The following is a 19,842-nucleotide window of genomic DNA, read 5'->3' as shown; positions in this document are numbered from 1 at the left end:
TCTATAATACAATATTATACATTAGCAAGAGCACTAGATAACAGCACAATTACCTGTCATGTAGTGCTATAGATACTACCTAGGTATCTCTATAAAACACAATATTATACATTAGCAAGAGCACTAGATAACAGCACTATTATCTAACATGTAGTGCTACAGATACTACCTAGGTATCTCTATAACACACAATATTATACATTAGCAAGAACACTAGATAACAGCACTATTACCTGTCATGTAGTGCTACAGATACTACCTAGGTATCTCTATAACACACAATATTATACATTAGCAAGAGCACTAGATAACAACACTATTACCTGTCATGTAGGTGCTACAGATATTATACATTAGCAAGAGCACTAGATAACAGCACTATTACCTGTCATGTAGTGCTACAGATGCTACCTAGGTATCTCTATAATACAATATTATACATTAGCAAGAGCACTAGATAACAGCACTATTACCTGTCATGCAGTGCTACAGATGCTACCTAGGTATCTCTATAACACAATATTATACATTAGCAAGAGCACTAGATAACAGCACTATTACCTGTCATGTAGTGCTACAGATACTACCTAGGTATCTCTATAACACACAATATTATACATTAGCAAGAGCACTAGATAACAGCACTATTACCTGGCATGTAGTGCTACAGACACTACCTAGGTATCTCTATAGCACACAATATTATACATTAGCAAGAGCACTAGATAACAGCACCATTACCTGGCATGTAGTGCTGCAGATACTACCTAGGTATCTCTATAAGACACAATATTATACATTAGCAAGAGCACTAGATAACAGCACTATTACACGTCATATAGTGCTACAGATACTACCTAGGTATATCTATAACACACAATCTTATACATTAGCAAGAGCATTAGATAACAGCACTATTATCTGTCATGTAGTGCTACAGATACTACCTAGTTATCTCTATAACACACAATATTATACATTAGCAAGATCACTAGATAACAGCACTATTACCTGTCATGTAGTGCTACAGATACTACCTAGGTATATCTATAACACACAATATTATACATTAGCAAGAGCACTAGATAACAGCACTATTACCTGTCATGTATTGCTACAGATGCTACCTAGGTATCTCTATAACACACAATATTATACATTAGCAAGAGTACTAGATAACAGCACTATTACCTTTCATGCAGTGCTACAGATACTACATAGGTATCTCTATAACACATAATATTATACATTAGCAAGAGCACTAGATAACAGCACTATTACCTGTCATGTAGTGCTATAGATACTACCTAGGTATCTCTATAAAACACAATATTATACATTAGCAAGAGCACTAGATAACAGCACTATTATCTAACATGTAGTGCTACAGATACTACCTAGGTATCTCTATAACACACAATATTATACATTAGCAAGAGCACTAGATAACAACACTATTACCTGTCATGTAGGTGCTACAGATATTATACATTAGCAAGAGCACTAGATAACAGCACTATTACCTGTCATGTAGTGCTACAGATGCTACCTAGGTATCTCTATAATACAATATTATACATTAGCAAGAGCACTAGATAACAGCACTATTACCTGTCATGTAGTGCTACAGATGCTACCTAGGTATCTCTATAATACAATATTATACATTAGCAAGAGCACTAGATAACAGCACTATTACCTGTCATGTAGTGCTACAGATGCTACCTAGGTATCTCTATAATACAATATTATACATTAGCAAGAGCACTAGATAACAGCACTATTACCTGTCATGCAGTGCTACAGATGCTACCTAGGTATCTCTATAACACAATATTATACATTAGCAAGAGCAATAGATAACAGCACTATTACCTGTCATGTAGTGCTACAGATACTACCTAGGTATCTCTATAACACACAATATTATACATTAGCAAGAGCACTAGATAACAGCAATATTACCTGGCATGTAGTGCTACAGACACTACCTAGGTATCTCTATAGCACACAATATTATACATTAGCAAGAGCACTAGATAACAGCACCATTACCTGGCATGTAGTGCTGCAGATACTACCTAGGTATCTCTATAAGACACAATATTATACATTAGCAAGAGCACTAGATAACAGCACTATTACACGTCATATAGTGCTACAGATACTACCTAGGTATATCTATAACACACAATCTTATACATTAGCAAGAGCATTAGATAACAGCACTATTATCTGTCATGTAGTGCTACAGATACTACCTAGTTATCTCTATAACACACAATATTATACATTAGCAAGATCACTAGATAACAGCACTATTACCTGTCATGTAGTGCTACAGATACTACCTAGGTATATCTATAACACACAATATTATACATTAGCAAGAGCACTAGATAACAGCACTATTACCTGTCATGTATTGCTACAGATGCTACCTAGGTATCTCTATAACACACAATATTATACATTAGCAAGAGTACTAGATAACAGCACTATTACCTTTCATGCAGTGCTACAGATACTACATAGGTATCTCTATAACACATAATATTATACATTAGCAAGAGCACTAGATAACAGCACTATTACCTGTCATGTAGTGCTATAGATACTACCTAGGTATCTCTATAAAACACAATATTATACATTAGCAAGAGCACTAGATAACAGCACTATTATCTAACATGTAGTGCTACAGATACTACCTAGGTATCTCTATAACACACAATATTATACATTAGCAAGAGCACTAGATAACAACACTATTACCTGTCATGTAGGTGCTACAGATATTATACATTAGCAAGAGCACTAGATAACAGCACTATTACCTGTCATGTAGTGCTACAGATGCTACCTAGGTATCTCTATAATACAATATTATACATTAGCAAGAGCACTAGATAACAGCACTATTACCTGTCATGTAGTGCTACAGATGCTACCTAGGTATCTCTATAATACAATATTATACATTAGCAAGAGCACTAGATAACAGCACTATTACCTGTCATGTAGTGCTACAGATGCTACCTAGGTATCTCTATAATACAATATTATACATTAGCAAGAGCACTAGATAACAGCACTATTACCTGTCATGTAGTGCTACAGATGCTACCTAGGTATCTCTATAATACAATATTATACATTAGCAAGAGCACTAGATAACAGCACTATTACCTGTCATGTAGTGCTACAGATGCTACCTAGGTATCTCTATAATACAATATTATACATTAGCAAGAGCACTAGATAACAGCACTATAACCTGTCATGTAGTGCTACAGATGCTACCTAGGTATCTCTATAATACAATATTATACATTAGCAAGAGCACTAGATAACCGCATTATTACCTGTCATGTAGTGCTACAGATACTACATAGGTATCCTTATAACACAATATTATAAATTAGCAGGAGCACTAGATAACAGCACTATTACCTGTTATGTAGTGCTACAGATACTACATAGGTATCCTTATAACACAATATTATACATTAGCAAGAGCACTAGATAACAGCACTATTACCTGTAATGTTGTGCTACAGATACTACCTAGGTATCTCTATAACACACAATATTATACATTAGCAAAAGCACTAGATAACAGCACTATTACCTGTCATGTAGTGCTACAGATTCTACCTAGGTATCTCTATAACACACAATATTATACATTAGCAAGAGTACTAGATAACAGCACTATTACCTTTCATGCAGTGCTACAGATACTACATAGGTATCTCTATAACACATAATATTATACATTAGCAAGAGCACTAGATAACAGCACTATTACCTGTCATGTAGTGCTACAGATACTACCTAGGTATCTCTATAACACAATATTATACATTAGCAAGATCACTAGATAACAGCACTGTTACCTGTCATGTATTGCTACAGATGCTACCTAGGTATCTCTATAACACACAATATTATACATTAGCAAGAGCACTAGATAAAAGCACTATTATCTGACATGTAGTGGTACAGATACTACCTAGGTATCTCTATAATACACAATATTATGCATTAGCAAGAGCACTAGATAACAGCACTATTACCTGTCATGTAGTGATACAGATACTACCTAGGTATCTATATAACACACAATATTATACATTAGCAAGAGCACTAGATAACAACACTATTACCTGTCATGTAGGTGCTACAGATATTATGCATTATCAAGAGCACAAGATAACAGCACTATTACCTGTCATGTAGTGCTACAGATGCTACCTAGGTATCTCTATAATACAATATTATACATTAGCAAGAGCACTAGATAACAGCACAATTACCTGTCATGTAGTGCTATAGATACTACCTAGGTATCTCTATAAAACACAATATTATACATTAGCAAGAGCACTAGATAACAGCACTATTATCTAACATGTAGTGCTACAGATACTACCTAGGTATCTCTATAACACACAATATTATACATTAGCAAGAACACTAGATAACAGCACTATTACCTGTCATGTAGTGCTACAGATACTACCTAGGTATCTCTATAACACACAATATTATACATTAGCAAGAGCACTAGATAACAACACTATTACCTGTCATGTAGTGCTACAGATATTATACATTAGCAAGAGCACTAGATAACAGCACTATTACTTGTCATGTAGTGCTACAGATACTACCTAGGTATCTCTATAACACACAATATTATTCATTAGCAAGGGCACTAGATAACAGCACTATTACCTGTCATGTAGTGCTACAGATGCTACCTAGGTATCTCTATAATACAATATTATACATTAGCAAGAGCACTAGATAACAGCACTATTACCTGTCATGTAGTGCTACAGATGCTACCTAGGTATCTCTATAATACAATATTATACATTAGCAAGAGCACTAGATAACAGCACTATTACCTGTCATGTTGTGCTACAGATACTACCTAGGTATCTCTAGAACACACAATATTATACATTAGCAAGAGCACTAGATAACCGCATTATTACCTGTCATGTAGTGCTACAGATACTACATAGGTATCCTTATAACACAATATTATAAATTAGCAGGAGCACTAGATAACAGCACTATTACCTGTTATGTAGTGCTACAGATACTACATAGGTATCCTTATAACACAATATTATACATTAGCAAGAGCACTAGATAACAGCACTATTACCTGTAATGTTGTGCTACAGATACTACCTAGGTATCTCTATAACACACAATATTATACATTAGCAAAAGCACTAGATAACAGCACTATTACCTGTCATGTAGTGCTACAGATTCTACCTAGGTATCTCTATAACACACAATATTATACATTAGCAAGAGTACTAGATAACAGCACTATTACCTTTCATGCCGTGCTACAGATACTACATAGGTATCTCTATAACACATAATATTATAAATTAGCAAGAGCACTAGATAACAGCACTATTACCTGTCATGTAGTGCTACAGATACTACCTAGGTATCTCTATAACACAATATTATACATTAGCAAGATCACTAGATAACAGCACTGTTACCTGTCATGTATTGCTACAGATGCTACCTAGGTATCTCTATAACACACAATATTATACATTAGCAAGAGCACTAGATAAAAGCACTATTATCTGACATGTAGTGGTACAGATACTACCTAGGTATCTCTATAATACACAATATTATGCATTAGCAAGAGCACTAGATAACAGCACTATTACCTGTCATGTAGTGATACAGATACTACCTAGGTATCTATATAACACACAATATTATACATTAGCAAGAGCACTAGATAACAACACTATTACCTGTCATGTAGGTGCTACAGATATTATGCATTATCAAGAGCACAAGATAACAGCACTATTACCTGTCATGTAGTGCTACAGATGCTACCTAGGTATCTCTATAATACAATATTATACATTAGCAAGAGCACTAGATAACAGCACAATTACCTGTCATGTAGTGCTATAGATACTACCTAGGTATCTCTATAAAACACAATATTATACATTAGCAAGAGCACTAGATAACAGCACTATTATCTAACATGTAGTGCTACAGATACTACCTAGGTATCTCTATAACACACAATATTATACATTAGCAAGAACACTAGATAACAGCACTATTACCTGTCATGTAGTGCTACAGATACTACCTAGGTATCTCTATAACACACAATATTATACATTAGCAAGAGCACTAGATAACAACACTATTACCTGTCATGTAGGTGCTACAGATATTATACATTAGCAAGAGCACTAGATAACAGCACTATTACCTGTCATGTAGTGCTACAGATGCTACCTAGGTATCTCTATAATACAATATTATACATTAGCAAGAGCACTAGATAACAGCACTATTACCTGTCATGTAGTGCTACAGATGCTACCTAGGTATCTCTATAATACAATATTATACATTAGCAAGAGCACTAGATAACAGCACTATTACCTGTCATGTAGTGCTACAGATGCTACCTAGGTATCTCTATAATACAATATTATACATTAGCAAGAGCACTAGATAACAGCACTATTACCTGTCATGTTGTGCTACAGATACTACCTAGGTATCTCTAGAACACACAATATTATACATTAGCAAGAGCACTAGATAACCGCATTATTACCTGTCATGTAGTGCTACAGATACTACATAGGTATCCTTATAACACAATATTATAAATTAGCAGGAGCACTAGATAACAGCACTATTACCTGTTATGTAGTGCTACAGATACTACATAGGTATCCTTATAACACAATATTATACATTAGCAAGAGCACTAGATAACAGCACTATTACCTGTAATGTTGTGCTACAGATACTACCTAGGTATCTCTATAACACACAATATTATACATTAGCAAAAGCACTAGATAACAGCACTATTACCTGTCATGTAGTGCTACAGATTCTACCTAGGTATCTCTATAACACATAATATTATACATTAGCAAGAGCACTAGATAACAGCACTATTACCTGTCATGTAGTGCTACAGATACTACCTAGGTATCTCTATAACACACAATATTATACATTAGCAAGAGCACTAGATAACAACACTTTTACCTGTCATGTAGTGCTACAGATGCTACCTAGGTATCTCTATAACACACTATACATTAGCAAGAGCACTAGATAACAACACTATTACCTGTCATGTAGTGCTACAGATACTACCTAGGTATCTCTATAACACACTATACATTAGCAAGAGCAATAGATAACAGCACTATTACCTGTCATGTAGTGCTACAGATACTACCTAGGTATCTCTATAACACATATTATACATTAGCAAGGGCACTAGATAACAGCATTATTACCTGTCATGTAGTGCTACAGATGCTTATCCTAGGTATCTCTATAACACATAATATTATACATTAGCAAGAGCACTAGATAACAGCACTATTACCTGTCATGTAGTGCTACATATACTACCTAGGTATCTCTATAACACACAATATTATACATTAGCAAGAGCACAAGATAACAGCACTATTACCTGTCATATAGTGCTACAGATACTACCTAGGTATCTCTATAACACAATATTATACATTAGCAAGAGCACAAGATAACAGCACTATTACCTGTCATGTAGTGCTACAGATACTACCTAGGTATCTCTATAACACAATATTATACATTAGCAAGAGCACTAGATAACAGCACTATTACCTGTCATGTAGTGTTATAGATACTACCTAGGTATCTCTATAACACACAATATTATGCATTAGCAAGATCACTAGATAACAGCACTATTACATGTCATGTAGTGCTACAGATACTACCTAGGTATCTCTATAACACACAATATTATACATTAGCAAGAGCACTAGATAACAGCACTATTACCTGTCATGTAGTGCTACAGATACTACCTAGGTATCTCTATAACACACAATATTATACATTAGCAAGAGCACTAGATAACAGCACTATTACCTGTTATGTAGTGCTACAGATACTACCTAGGTATCTCTATAACACACAATATTATACATTAGCAAGAGCACTAGATAACAGCACTATTACCTGTCATGTAGTGCTACAGAAACTACCTAGGTATCTCTATAACACACAATATTATATATTAGCAAGAGCATTAGATAACAGCACTATTACCTGTCATGTAGTGCTACAGATACTACCTAGGTATCTCTATAACACACAATATTATACATTAGCAAGAACACTAGATAACAGCACTATTACCTGTCATGTAGTGCTACAGATACTACCTAGGTATCTCTATAACACAATATTATACATTAGCAAGAGCACTAGATAACAGCTTTATTACCTGTCATGTAGTGCTACAGATACTACCTAGGTATCTCTATAACACATAATATTATACATTAGCAAGAGCACTAGATAACAGCTTTATTACCTGTCATGTAGTGCTACAGATGCTACCTAGGTATCTCTATTACCTGTCATGTAGTGCTACAGATCCTACCTAGGTATCTCTATAACACATACATTAGCAAGAGCACTAGATAACATCACTATTACCCGTCATGTAGTGCTACAGATGATACCTAGGTATCTCTATAACACTCAATATTAAACATTAGCAAAAGTACAAGATAGCAGCACTATTACCTGTCATGTAGTGCTACAGACACTACCTAGGTATCTCTATAACACACAATATTATACATTAGCAAGAGCACTAGATAACCGCACTATTACCTGTCATGTAGTGCTACAGATACTACCTAGATATCTCTATAACACACAATATTATACATTAGCAAGAGCACTAGATAACAGCACTATTACCTGTCATGTAGTGCTACAGATGGTACCTAGGTATCTCTATAACTCACAATATTATACATTAGAAGAGCACTAGATAACAGCACCATTACCTGTCATGTAGTGCTACAGATGGTACCTAGGTATCTCTATAACTCACAATATTATACATTAGCAAGAGCACTAGATAACATCACTATCACCTGTCATGTAGTGCTACAGATACTACCTAGGTATCTCTATAACACAATATTATACATTAGCAAGAGCACTAGATAACATCACTATCACCTGTCATGTAGTGCTACAGATAATACCTAGGTATCTCTATAACACACAATATTATACATTAGAAGAGCACTAGATAACAGCACTATTACCTGTCATGTAGTGCTACAGATGCTACCTAGGTATCTCTATAACACAGTATTATACATTACCAAAAGCACTAGATAACAGCACTATTACCTGTCATGTAGTGCTACAGATGCTACCTAGGTATCTCTATAACACAATATTATACATTAGCAAGAGCACTAGATAACATCACTATCACCTGTCATGTAGTGCTACAGATACTACCTAGGTATCTCTATAACACAGTATTATACATTAGCAAGAGCACTAGATAACATCACTATTACCTGTCATGTAGTGCTACAGATACTACCTAGGTATCTCTATAACACAAAATATTATACATTAGAAGAGCACTAGATAACAGCAATATTACCTGTCATATAGTGCTACATATACTACCTAGGTATCTCTATAACACACAATATTATACATTAGTAAGAGCACTAGATAACAGCACTATTACCTGTCATGTAGTGCTACAGATGCTACCTAGGTATCTCTATAACACACAATATTATACATTAGCAAGAGCACTAGATAACAGCACTATAACCTGTCATGTAGTGCTACAGATACTACCTAGGTATCTCTATAACACACAATATTATACATTAGCAAGAGCACTAGATAACAGCACTATTACCTGTCATGTAGTGCTACAGATACTACCTAGGTGTCTCTATAACACATAATATTATCCATTAGCAAGAGCACTAGATAACATCATTATTACCTGTCATGTAGCGCTACAGATACTACCTAGGTATCTCTATAACACACAATATAATACATTAGCAAGTGCACTAGATAACAGGACTATTACCTGTCATGTAGTGCTACAGATACTACCTAGGTATCTCTATAACACACAATATTATACATTAGCAAGAGCACAAGATAACAGGACTATTACCTGTCATGTAGTGCTACAGATGCTACCTAGGTATCTCTATAACACATAATATTATACATTAGCAAGAGCACTAGATAACATCACTATTACCTGTCATGTGGTGCTACAGATAATACCTAGGTATCTCTATAACACATAATATTATACATTAGCAAGAGCACTAGATAACAGCACTATCACCTGTCATGTAGTGCTACAGATACTACCTAGGTATCTCTATAACACAATATTATACATTAGCAAGAGCACTAGATAACAGCACTATTACCTGTCATGTAGTGCTACATATACTACCTAGGTATCTCTATAACACACAATATTATACATTAGCAAGAGCACTATATAACAGCACTATTACCTGTCATGTAGTGCTACAGATACTACCTAGGTATCTCTATAACACACAATATTATACATTAGCAAGAGCACTATATAACAGCACTATTACCTGTCATGTAGTGCTACAGATACTACCTAGGTATCTCTATAACACACAATATTATACATTAGCAAGAGCACTAGATAACAGCACTATTACCTGTCATGTAGTGCTACAGATACTACCTAGGTATCTCTATAACACAATATTATACATTAGCAAGAGCACTAGATAACAGTACTATTACCTGTCATGTAGTGCTACAGATACTACCTAGGTATCTCTATAACACATAATATTATACATTAGTGAGAGCACTAGATAACAGCACTATTACCTGTCATGTAGTGCTACATATACTACCTAGGTATCTCTATAACACACAATATTATACATTAGCAAGAGCACTATATAACAGCACTATCACCTGTCATGTAGTGCTACAGATACTACCTAGGTATCTCTATAACACACAATATTATACATTAGCAAGATCACTAGATAACAGCACTATTACCTGTCATGTAGTGCTACACATACGACCTAGGTATCTCTATAACTTAATATTATAGATTAGCAAGAGCAATAGATAACAGCACTATTACCTGTCATGTAGTGCTACAGATGCTACCTAGGTATCTCTATAACACATAATATTATACATTAGCAAGAGCACTAGATAACAGCACTATTACCTGTTATGTAGTGCTACAGATACTACCTAGGTATCTCTATAACACACAATATTATACATTAGCAAGAGCACTAGATAACAGCACTATTACCTGTCATGTAGTGCTACAGATACTACCTAGGTGTCTCTATAACACATAATATTATACATTAGCAAGAGCACTAGATAACAGCACTATTACCTGTCATGTAGTGCTACAGATGCTACCTAGGTATCTCTATAACACACAATATTATACATTAGCAAGAGCACTAGATAACAGCACTATTACCTGTCATGTAGTGCTACAGATACTACCTAGGTATCTCTATAACACATAATATTATACATTAGCAAGAGCACTAGATAACAGCACTATTACCTGTCATGTAGTGCTACAGATACTACCTAGGTATCTCTATAACACATAATATTATACATTAGCAAGAGCACTAGATAACAGCACTATTACCTGTCATGTAGTGCTACAGATACTACTTAGGTATCTCTATAACACATAATATTATACATTAGCAAGAGCACTAGATAACAGCACTATTACCTGTCATGTAGTGCTACAGATACTACCTAGGTATCTCTATAACACACAATATACATTAGCAAGATCTTTAGACCGCTGCTTCATAATTGGTGTTTCTGGCAAGTCTGAAGGCTCGCCAGAAACACAGCCCTTCAAGCTCCATTCGGAGCTTGATAAATGGGCCCCTAAGTGCTATTGTATTGTCTTTTTATTATGCACTGTTTCATTATGTAACTGTACTGTATTTAATAGTCCTTTAAAGGGTATTGAAGTATTGTTTTTAAATAAAGCACTGCATTACAAAAGGTCTGTGTTCAAAATAAATGTTTTAATTGTCCATAGCAGAGTAATTAAGACAAACATATTCAAAGAGTTTTTTCCTGGAATGCAAAACAATTTGAATTTTACTAACAAAATGTATGTTAAATGTTTTTAACTGCTTAAAGGGACAGTAAACTGTAAAACAGATTTCGTCTTAATGTGTTTCCAATTATTTTTTTATATAGCATCAGAGTATGACAAATTATGACAAATCACTCCTTTGGGTTTATTTATGTATATGAAATTACAGTTTTGTTCTTTGACACCACAACCCATAATACCCTTATGCTATCTCTTTCTATACACACAAATGCTTCCTTATCTTTTCTTCATCTGTATACCAAAACCCAATACTTAAAGAAAACAATTGAAAACATACATTTTATTTATTTTATTTCCTAACCCCCACTGGGGCTATAATTGGCAGTCTCTTGTTTACATAGCTATTCTATAGACAATGATTAAGTATTGATATTCTCAGTATAGTTAGGGATAAACAAGCAACATCAACTATTTCAAATGCCAAAATAAAGATAAAGGAGCGATGTGGTTTTTTTTGTTTTTTTAAACTGTATACAATTCAGCAGGTAAATGGATAATTGAATACACATTAAAGGGGAGAAAAGTTTTCAGTACATTGCCCCTTTAAGTGTCGAGAAGGACATGCTTTCTTCCTTGACACAAAGCTCACAATGAGGTGGAAGGTGTATCATCCTCCTGAGGGATCACCTTTCCACTGCAGATCCTGGGGAAAGGAGTCTTCAGTCTCCTTCTCCAATGCCGACTGAGGTTATAACTCCTTGTGACATCACTACATGCTTAACTGATGACATCATAGAGACAAAGGACCACTTACAGCAGACTACATTTCCCATGATGCTCAGCCAGCTGATATGCTAGCTGAGCATCATGGGGAATTTAGTTCCAAAATTTCTGGAGGGCAAACTTTGAGGATGTCTTATGTACAGGGACTAGATTTAACATATGAAGGTCACAAGCCCCACTAGAAACCAGGTCATTTACTTTAGCAGGCAACCCTTATCTTCCCTCTGATATTATTAGACAGTTGGGAGGCCGTCAAGTGAAACAAAGAATTCCCCTCTTTTAAATGATTAGCACCCCTTTAATTTACAGGTGATCATATGTCATAACTAAGCACCTGTGCAGCACATGATGAGGGTGAGGGGACTCTTTTAGAGCCTCAATTCCCACATAAAAAAGATAAGAGAAACCACATTAGAAATATCTATTGGTGACTCTTATAATTTATGGTGCTCCTAGATTTAAAATGGACCCTAACACTCCAAAATAAGCACTACAATGAGGCAAGTGAACTCTCTTGTGAAAGAGGAGAAGCCCCTCTTTCAAAGGAGGTCACATGCTTAGGTGGCTATCAGTAGATATGTGCATGATCGAAAAATTCGGTTTCGGATCGATTCAGAGTTTTTCAAATTTCGTTTCGGATCGATTAGAATTCGGAAAACTTGGAATGAATTCATTTCGGATTCGTTTCGGATTTATTCGGATTCGAAAAAATTCGGCTGGATTCGGTTCGATTCGGTTCGGAAATTCGGAATTTCAGTATGTGTGCTGTGTATTAGACTAGTATTATGTACTGTATATTAGGTGTAACCCATAGCAGAGTGATATAACCTAATATACTGTACAATACTAGTGTTGTCCATGGCCATCCGAATTTACCGAATAAATCCGAACTAATTCCGATTTATTCGGTAAATTCGGCAGTATTTTAATTCGGAAATTCGGATCGATCCGAATCTCCGAATTTGCCGAATTTTCCGAATTTCCGAATCGATCCAAAACGAATTGCACATGTCTAGCTATCAGATAATCACCATAGCAACAGAGATCCCCTGACAGAACCATAGGCATATGGGGTAACAGCAAGAGGTGGGGCATCAATTCTATTGTCCCCTATGTAATTAAACAATATAGATATACAATCGTATGTTTTGTTTTTGGAAGCTGATATAATGCTCAATATTGGACCATAAAAATTGTGTTTAAAATGAGGAAATAAGATAGAATTACTGTAAGCTTTGCAGCCAGCCCATTTCTGGTTCAGCACATTGGGTAGCGCTAGCTGATTGGTGGCTACATTTAACTTGCATTCCTGATTTTCAAATAAAGATACAAAGAAAACAAAAAAAATAATAATAGCAGTAAATTCGAAGGTTGCTTAAAGTAATGGTAAATCCAAGTATTTTACAAACGCTCGGATTTACTATCACTAAAAATCAAGTGGAGGTTCAGTGATCAACCAATTAAAAAAGGGTGCTAAACTCACCCTTTCTGTGCCGATGCACACAGCTAAACTTGGCGGCTCCAGCCGCCCATGGCACATCGGTCTCCTTCAATAAGTTGACATTTGCACCTCTGAACCAATAGCCGTGCGTGTCAACTGACAGGTTTCTGTATGCGCACACGGCTATTGGTTTAGAGGTGCAAATGTCATTGTTTAGCTGTGTTCATCGGCACAGAGAGGGTGAATTTAGCACCTTTTTTTAAATGGTCGATCACTGAACGTCCACTTGAATTATCAAGCTCCGCCTGCTCTGAGGCGGCAGACAGAAATCAACCCAATCGAATATGATCGGGTTGATTGACACCCCCAGCTAGCGGCCGATTAGCTGCAAATCTGCAGGGGGCAGTATTGCACAAGCAGTTTTGGTGAACTGCTGGTGCAATGATAAATGCTGACACTGTATGCTGTCAGCATTTATCGATGTGCAGCAGACGTGATACGCTACATCGTATCATGTCCACTCGCACTTTGAGAAATATGCCCCAGAAACTCCACTTGATTTTTAGTGATGGTAAATCCGAGCGTTTGTAAAACTTTAAGATTTAATGTTCTATCTGAATCATAAAAGAAAAAATTAGGTTTCATATCCCTTTAATTTCTGAGATATACAATGCATCTATAAAAACATGATTACGTCACTTTAATGTTAAACAGATATTTTTTTACCTGAATTAAATTATCACTTGTGATTTAAGTACCATTTATCATGGTAAATATAAATATGTTTGTATGTTTCACTTACATTGTGTAACAACACAGAGAGTAAGCAGGAGAGCGATATGACGGATCATTGTGAATACTTCAGACAGGAACAGACTGACACCTGGGAAATAATACAAAAATTCGTCAAATAGAAACCATTATCAATGTCTGATTAAGTTTAAGATTCAAAGTGCTATTTCAGCACCATGTTGAGGGGAGCCCATTGCTGTTTTGGGAGGGGCGGGGTTATGGTGGTTAGGGTTGTGGGCGTGTCTGGAAATTTGGTGAATGTGTCTTGGCGGTTGGTGGCCATGTCTGGGTGGTCCTAAGGGAAATTCTGCAAATAGGGACATTTGGCTGTCTCACAGCAAACAAGAGCTTAGAATTAGGGTCTGTCCCTCTCAAATAGAGACAGTTGGGAGGTCTGGTGCATGCTATTTCGATGCAATGTTAGTTATCTCATTTGTAAGATAAATATAAAATGATTTGCAGTTTGCCGTGTGGAAACCCATTTGCCTAGATTACGAGTTCTGCGTTAGCTTTAAAAAGGGGTCCTAACGCTGCTTTTTAACGCCCGCTGGTATTACGAGTCTGGCAGGTACAGGTGTACTGCTCACTTTTTTTCCGCGACTTTTCCACACCGCAAATCCCCCTACGTCAATTGCGTATCCTATCTTTTTAATGGGATTTTCCTTACGCTGGTATTACAAGTCGTGGAAGAAGTGAGCGGTACAGCCTCTACACTATAATAAAATGATTTAACCCCTAATCTGCCGACCGGACATCACCGCCACCTACATTATACCTATGAACCCCTAATCTGCTGCCCCTAACATCGCCAACACCTACATTATATTTATTAACCCCTAATCTGCCCCCCAACGTCGCCGCCACCTACTTACACTTATTAACCCCTAATTTGCCAACCGGACATCGCCGCCACTATAATAAATGTATTAACCCCTAAACCGCTGCACTCCCGCCTCACAAACACTATAATAAATAACCCCTAATCTGCCGTCCCTAACTTCGCCGCCACCTACCTACAATTATTAACCCCTAATCTCCCGCCCCCAACGTCGCCACTACTTAGCTTATTTTTTGGATTTTTTTATTTGGAACTTTATATTTTATATTGGGATTCTTCACAATTTTTTGATTTTTTGGCATTTCACAATCAATAGGATTATTATTATTTTTTCCACAGTACTTCTAAAACATCCACTGACCCAGGATATTGATTCATTCATTTATTTACACACATAGTTGTGTCAGACTTTTCACACAGGACTGTTTCGTATTTGGTCACTGACCTCTGAACGTTTTTAGAAGTATATTGCATACCAATAAGATATATCTAGATTTTCACATTTTTGCATCACCTATGTCATATTTGTACTTTTATTGCATCTATTGTTTTTAATATTATTATTGTTTTTAAACTCATGTACACATGGATCCATGTTTATAAATCATTTGTTATTTGATTATTATAGATATGTATTAAATATATTTTAATATTCCATATTTTATACTTTCTATATCAGTGGTTTGATCTTATTATCACCTGCCTTTGGCGCTCGCTCCTTAAACCCCATAATCTACATTTACATTTGAAGGTTGACTAGGCACCCTTCTGGAGAGAGCTGTAGGTGTCCCTACTAGCGCCAGACCTACACACCTTTTTTCAAACTACTATAATAAAGTTATTAACCCCTAAACGTAAGTCTAACCCTAACCCTAACACCCCCCTAAGTTAAATATAATTTAAATAAATCTAAATAAAATTACTATAATTAAATAAATTATTCCTATTTAAAACTAAATACTTACCTATGAAATAAACCATAAGATGGCTACAATATAACTAATAATTACATTGTAGCTATTTTAGGATTTATATTTATTTTATAGGCAACTTTGTATTTATTTTAACCAGGTACAATAGCTATTAAATAGTTAATAACTATTTAATAGCTACCTAGTTAAAATAATTACAAAATTTCCTGTAAAATAAATCCTAACCTATGCATACTATGTATATTCCTGTACATGTGTGTGGTAGGGATGCATACTATGTATCTTTCTGTTTGTGTGTGTAATAGGGATGCATAGTATGTATATTCCTGTACATGTGTGTAGCAGGGATGCATACTATGTATATTCCTGTACATGAGTGTAGTAGGGATGCATACTATGTATATTCCTGTTCGTGTGTGTAGTAGGGATGCATACTATGTATATTTCTGTTTGTGTGTGTAGTAGGGATGCATACTATGTATATTCCTGTGCATGTGTGTAGCAGGGATGCATATTATAAATGTTGCTGTACATGTGTGTAGTAAAGATGCATACTATGTATTTTCCTGTACATGTGTGTAGTAGAGATGCATACTATGTATATTCCTCTACATGTGTGTAGTAGCGATGCATACTATGTATATTCCTGTACATGTGTGTAGGAGGGATGCATACTATGTATATTCCTGTACATGTGTGTAGGAGGGATGCATACTATGTATATTCCTCTACATGTGTGTAGTAGGTATGCATACTATGTATATTCCTCTACATGTGTGTAGTAGCGATGCATACTATGTATATTCCTGTACATGTGTGTAGTAGTGATTCATACTATGTATATTCCTGTACATGTGCATAGCAGGGATGCATACTATGTACATTCCAGTACATGTTTGTAGTAGGGATGCATACTATGTATATTCCTCTACATGTGTGTAGTAGCGATGCATACTATGTATATTCCTGTACATGCGTGTAGTAGGGATGCATACTATGTATATTCCTGTACATGTGCATAGCAGGGATGCATACTATGTACATTCCAGTACATGTGTGTAGTAGGGATTCATACTATTTATAATCCTCTACATGTTTGTAGTAGGAATGCAATTCTCTGCATATTTTACGTGTGGTAGGTATTCAATGTTCTACAGATGTGTGTATATATGCAATGCTCTGCATATTCTTGTACGTGTGTATATATGCAATGTTCTGCATATTCTTGTACATGTGTGTAGTAGGAATGCAATGCTCTGCAAATTTCCGTACCTGTGTGGTAGGTATTAAATATTCTTCAGATGTGTGTATATATGCAATGCTCTGCATATTCTTGTGCATGTGTATATATAGATATTTATAAGTATGTATATATATATATATATATATATATATATATATATATATATATATATATATGCAATGCTCTGCATATTCTTGTACGTGTGTATATATGCAATGCTCTGCATATTCTTGTACGTGTGTATATATGCAATGCTCTGCATATTCTTGTACATGTGTGTATATATGTAATGCTTTGTATACTCTTGTACATGTGTGTATATATGTAATGCTATGCATACTCTTGTACATGTGTGTATATATGTAATGCTCTGCATACTCTTGTACATGTGTGTATATATGTAATGCTCTGCAAACTTTTGTACATGTGTGTATATATGTAATGCTCTGCATACTGTTGTACATGTGTGTATATATGCAATTCTCTGCATATTCTTGTACATGTGTGTATATATGTAATGCTATGCATACTCTTGTACATGTGCATATATATGCAATGCTATGCATACTCTTGTACATGTGTGTATATATGCAATGCTATGCATACTGTTGTACATGTGTGTATATATGCAATTCTCTGCATACTCTTGTACATGTGTGTATATATACAATGCTATGCATACTCTTGTACATGTGTGTATATATGCAATGCTCTGCATACTCTTGTACATGTGTGTATATATGCAATGCTATGCATACTCTTGTACATGTGTGTATATATGTAATGCTCTGCATATTCTTGTACATGTGTGTATATATGTAATGCTCTGCATATTCTTGTACATGTGTGTATATATGTAATGCTATACATACTCATGTACATGTGTGTATATATGTAATGCTCTGTAGTGATGTCGCGAACCTAAAATTTTCGGTTCACGAACGGCGGGACTCGAACTTCCGGTATTGTTCGCGAACGCGCGAACCGCCATTGAATTCAATAGGCAGGCGAACTTTAAAACCTACAAGGACTCTTTCTGGCCACAATAGTGATGGAAAAGTTGTTTCAAGGGTACTAACACCTGGACTGTCGCATGCTGGAGGGGGATCCCTGGCAAAACTCCCATGGAAAATTACATAGTTTATGCAGAGTCTGCTTTTAATCCATAATGGGTCTAAATCAACTAACATTCCTAAAGTGGCTGTCTCAAAACATCCCGGACAGAAGATAGATTGATAGATAGGATAGGATAGATAGATAGATATACATAGATTGATAGTTAGATAGAATCGATAGAAGAGAAATAGATAGATTTGTTAGATATATAATTACCCTAATAAATTCTAATAATCAAACATGCGTTCTTGGACCCAACTAGCTTGTGTTAATTAGTACTTTTCTTAGCACTTTAATCCCTGTTCCCCCCCCCTATCGGGGGTGTTCTATATGGCCTGCCAGATTACCCTGAAAAATTATAATAATAAGGTCTGCTACCTATTTTAACTAGGTTGTGTTTTAAGTACTACCATTCTTAGCACTTTAATCTCTGTAACTCCCCCTATTTGGTGAGGTCTATACGGCCTGGATGATTACCCATACAAAATATAATAATAAGACATCTGCTCTTGGTCTGCGACCCATGGTAACTATGTTGTGTTAATTAGTAATGTCCTTCGCATTTTAATAGCTGTTACTCATACTCACCCTATTGGTGGAGGTCTATATGGCCTGCATGATTACCCTTACAAAATATAACAACCAAACATATGCTCTGGGACCCATGGCTAA

General features: G+C 35.6%; 1 protein-coding gene across 1 annotated transcript in view; it reads right to left on the bottom strand.

The window, feature by feature from the left end:
* LOC128667179 (peptidoglycan recognition protein 1) overlaps nucleotides 1-15,131 on the bottom strand; it is a 41,142-nt gene extending 26,011 nt beyond the window's left edge. Inside the window, exon 1 of the mRNA XM_053722108.1 lies at nucleotides 15,052-15,131. Within this exon, the coding sequence (XP_053578083.1) occupies nucleotides 15,052-15,100 (49 nt within the window). The 5' untranslated portion in view covers nucleotides 15,101-15,131. The remainder of the gene's footprint in view (nucleotides 1-15,051) is intronic.
* Nucleotides 15,132-19,842: the final 4,711 nt, after the last annotated feature.

The sequence above is a fragment of the Bombina bombina genome, chromosome 7, assembly GCF_027579735.1.
Source record: "Bombina bombina isolate aBomBom1 chromosome 7, aBomBom1.pri, whole genome shotgun sequence".
Taxonomy (NCBI): domain Eukaryota; kingdom Metazoa; phylum Chordata; class Amphibia; order Anura; family Bombinatoridae; genus Bombina; species Bombina bombina.
This window is presented reverse-complemented; position numbering and strand designations above follow the sequence as displayed.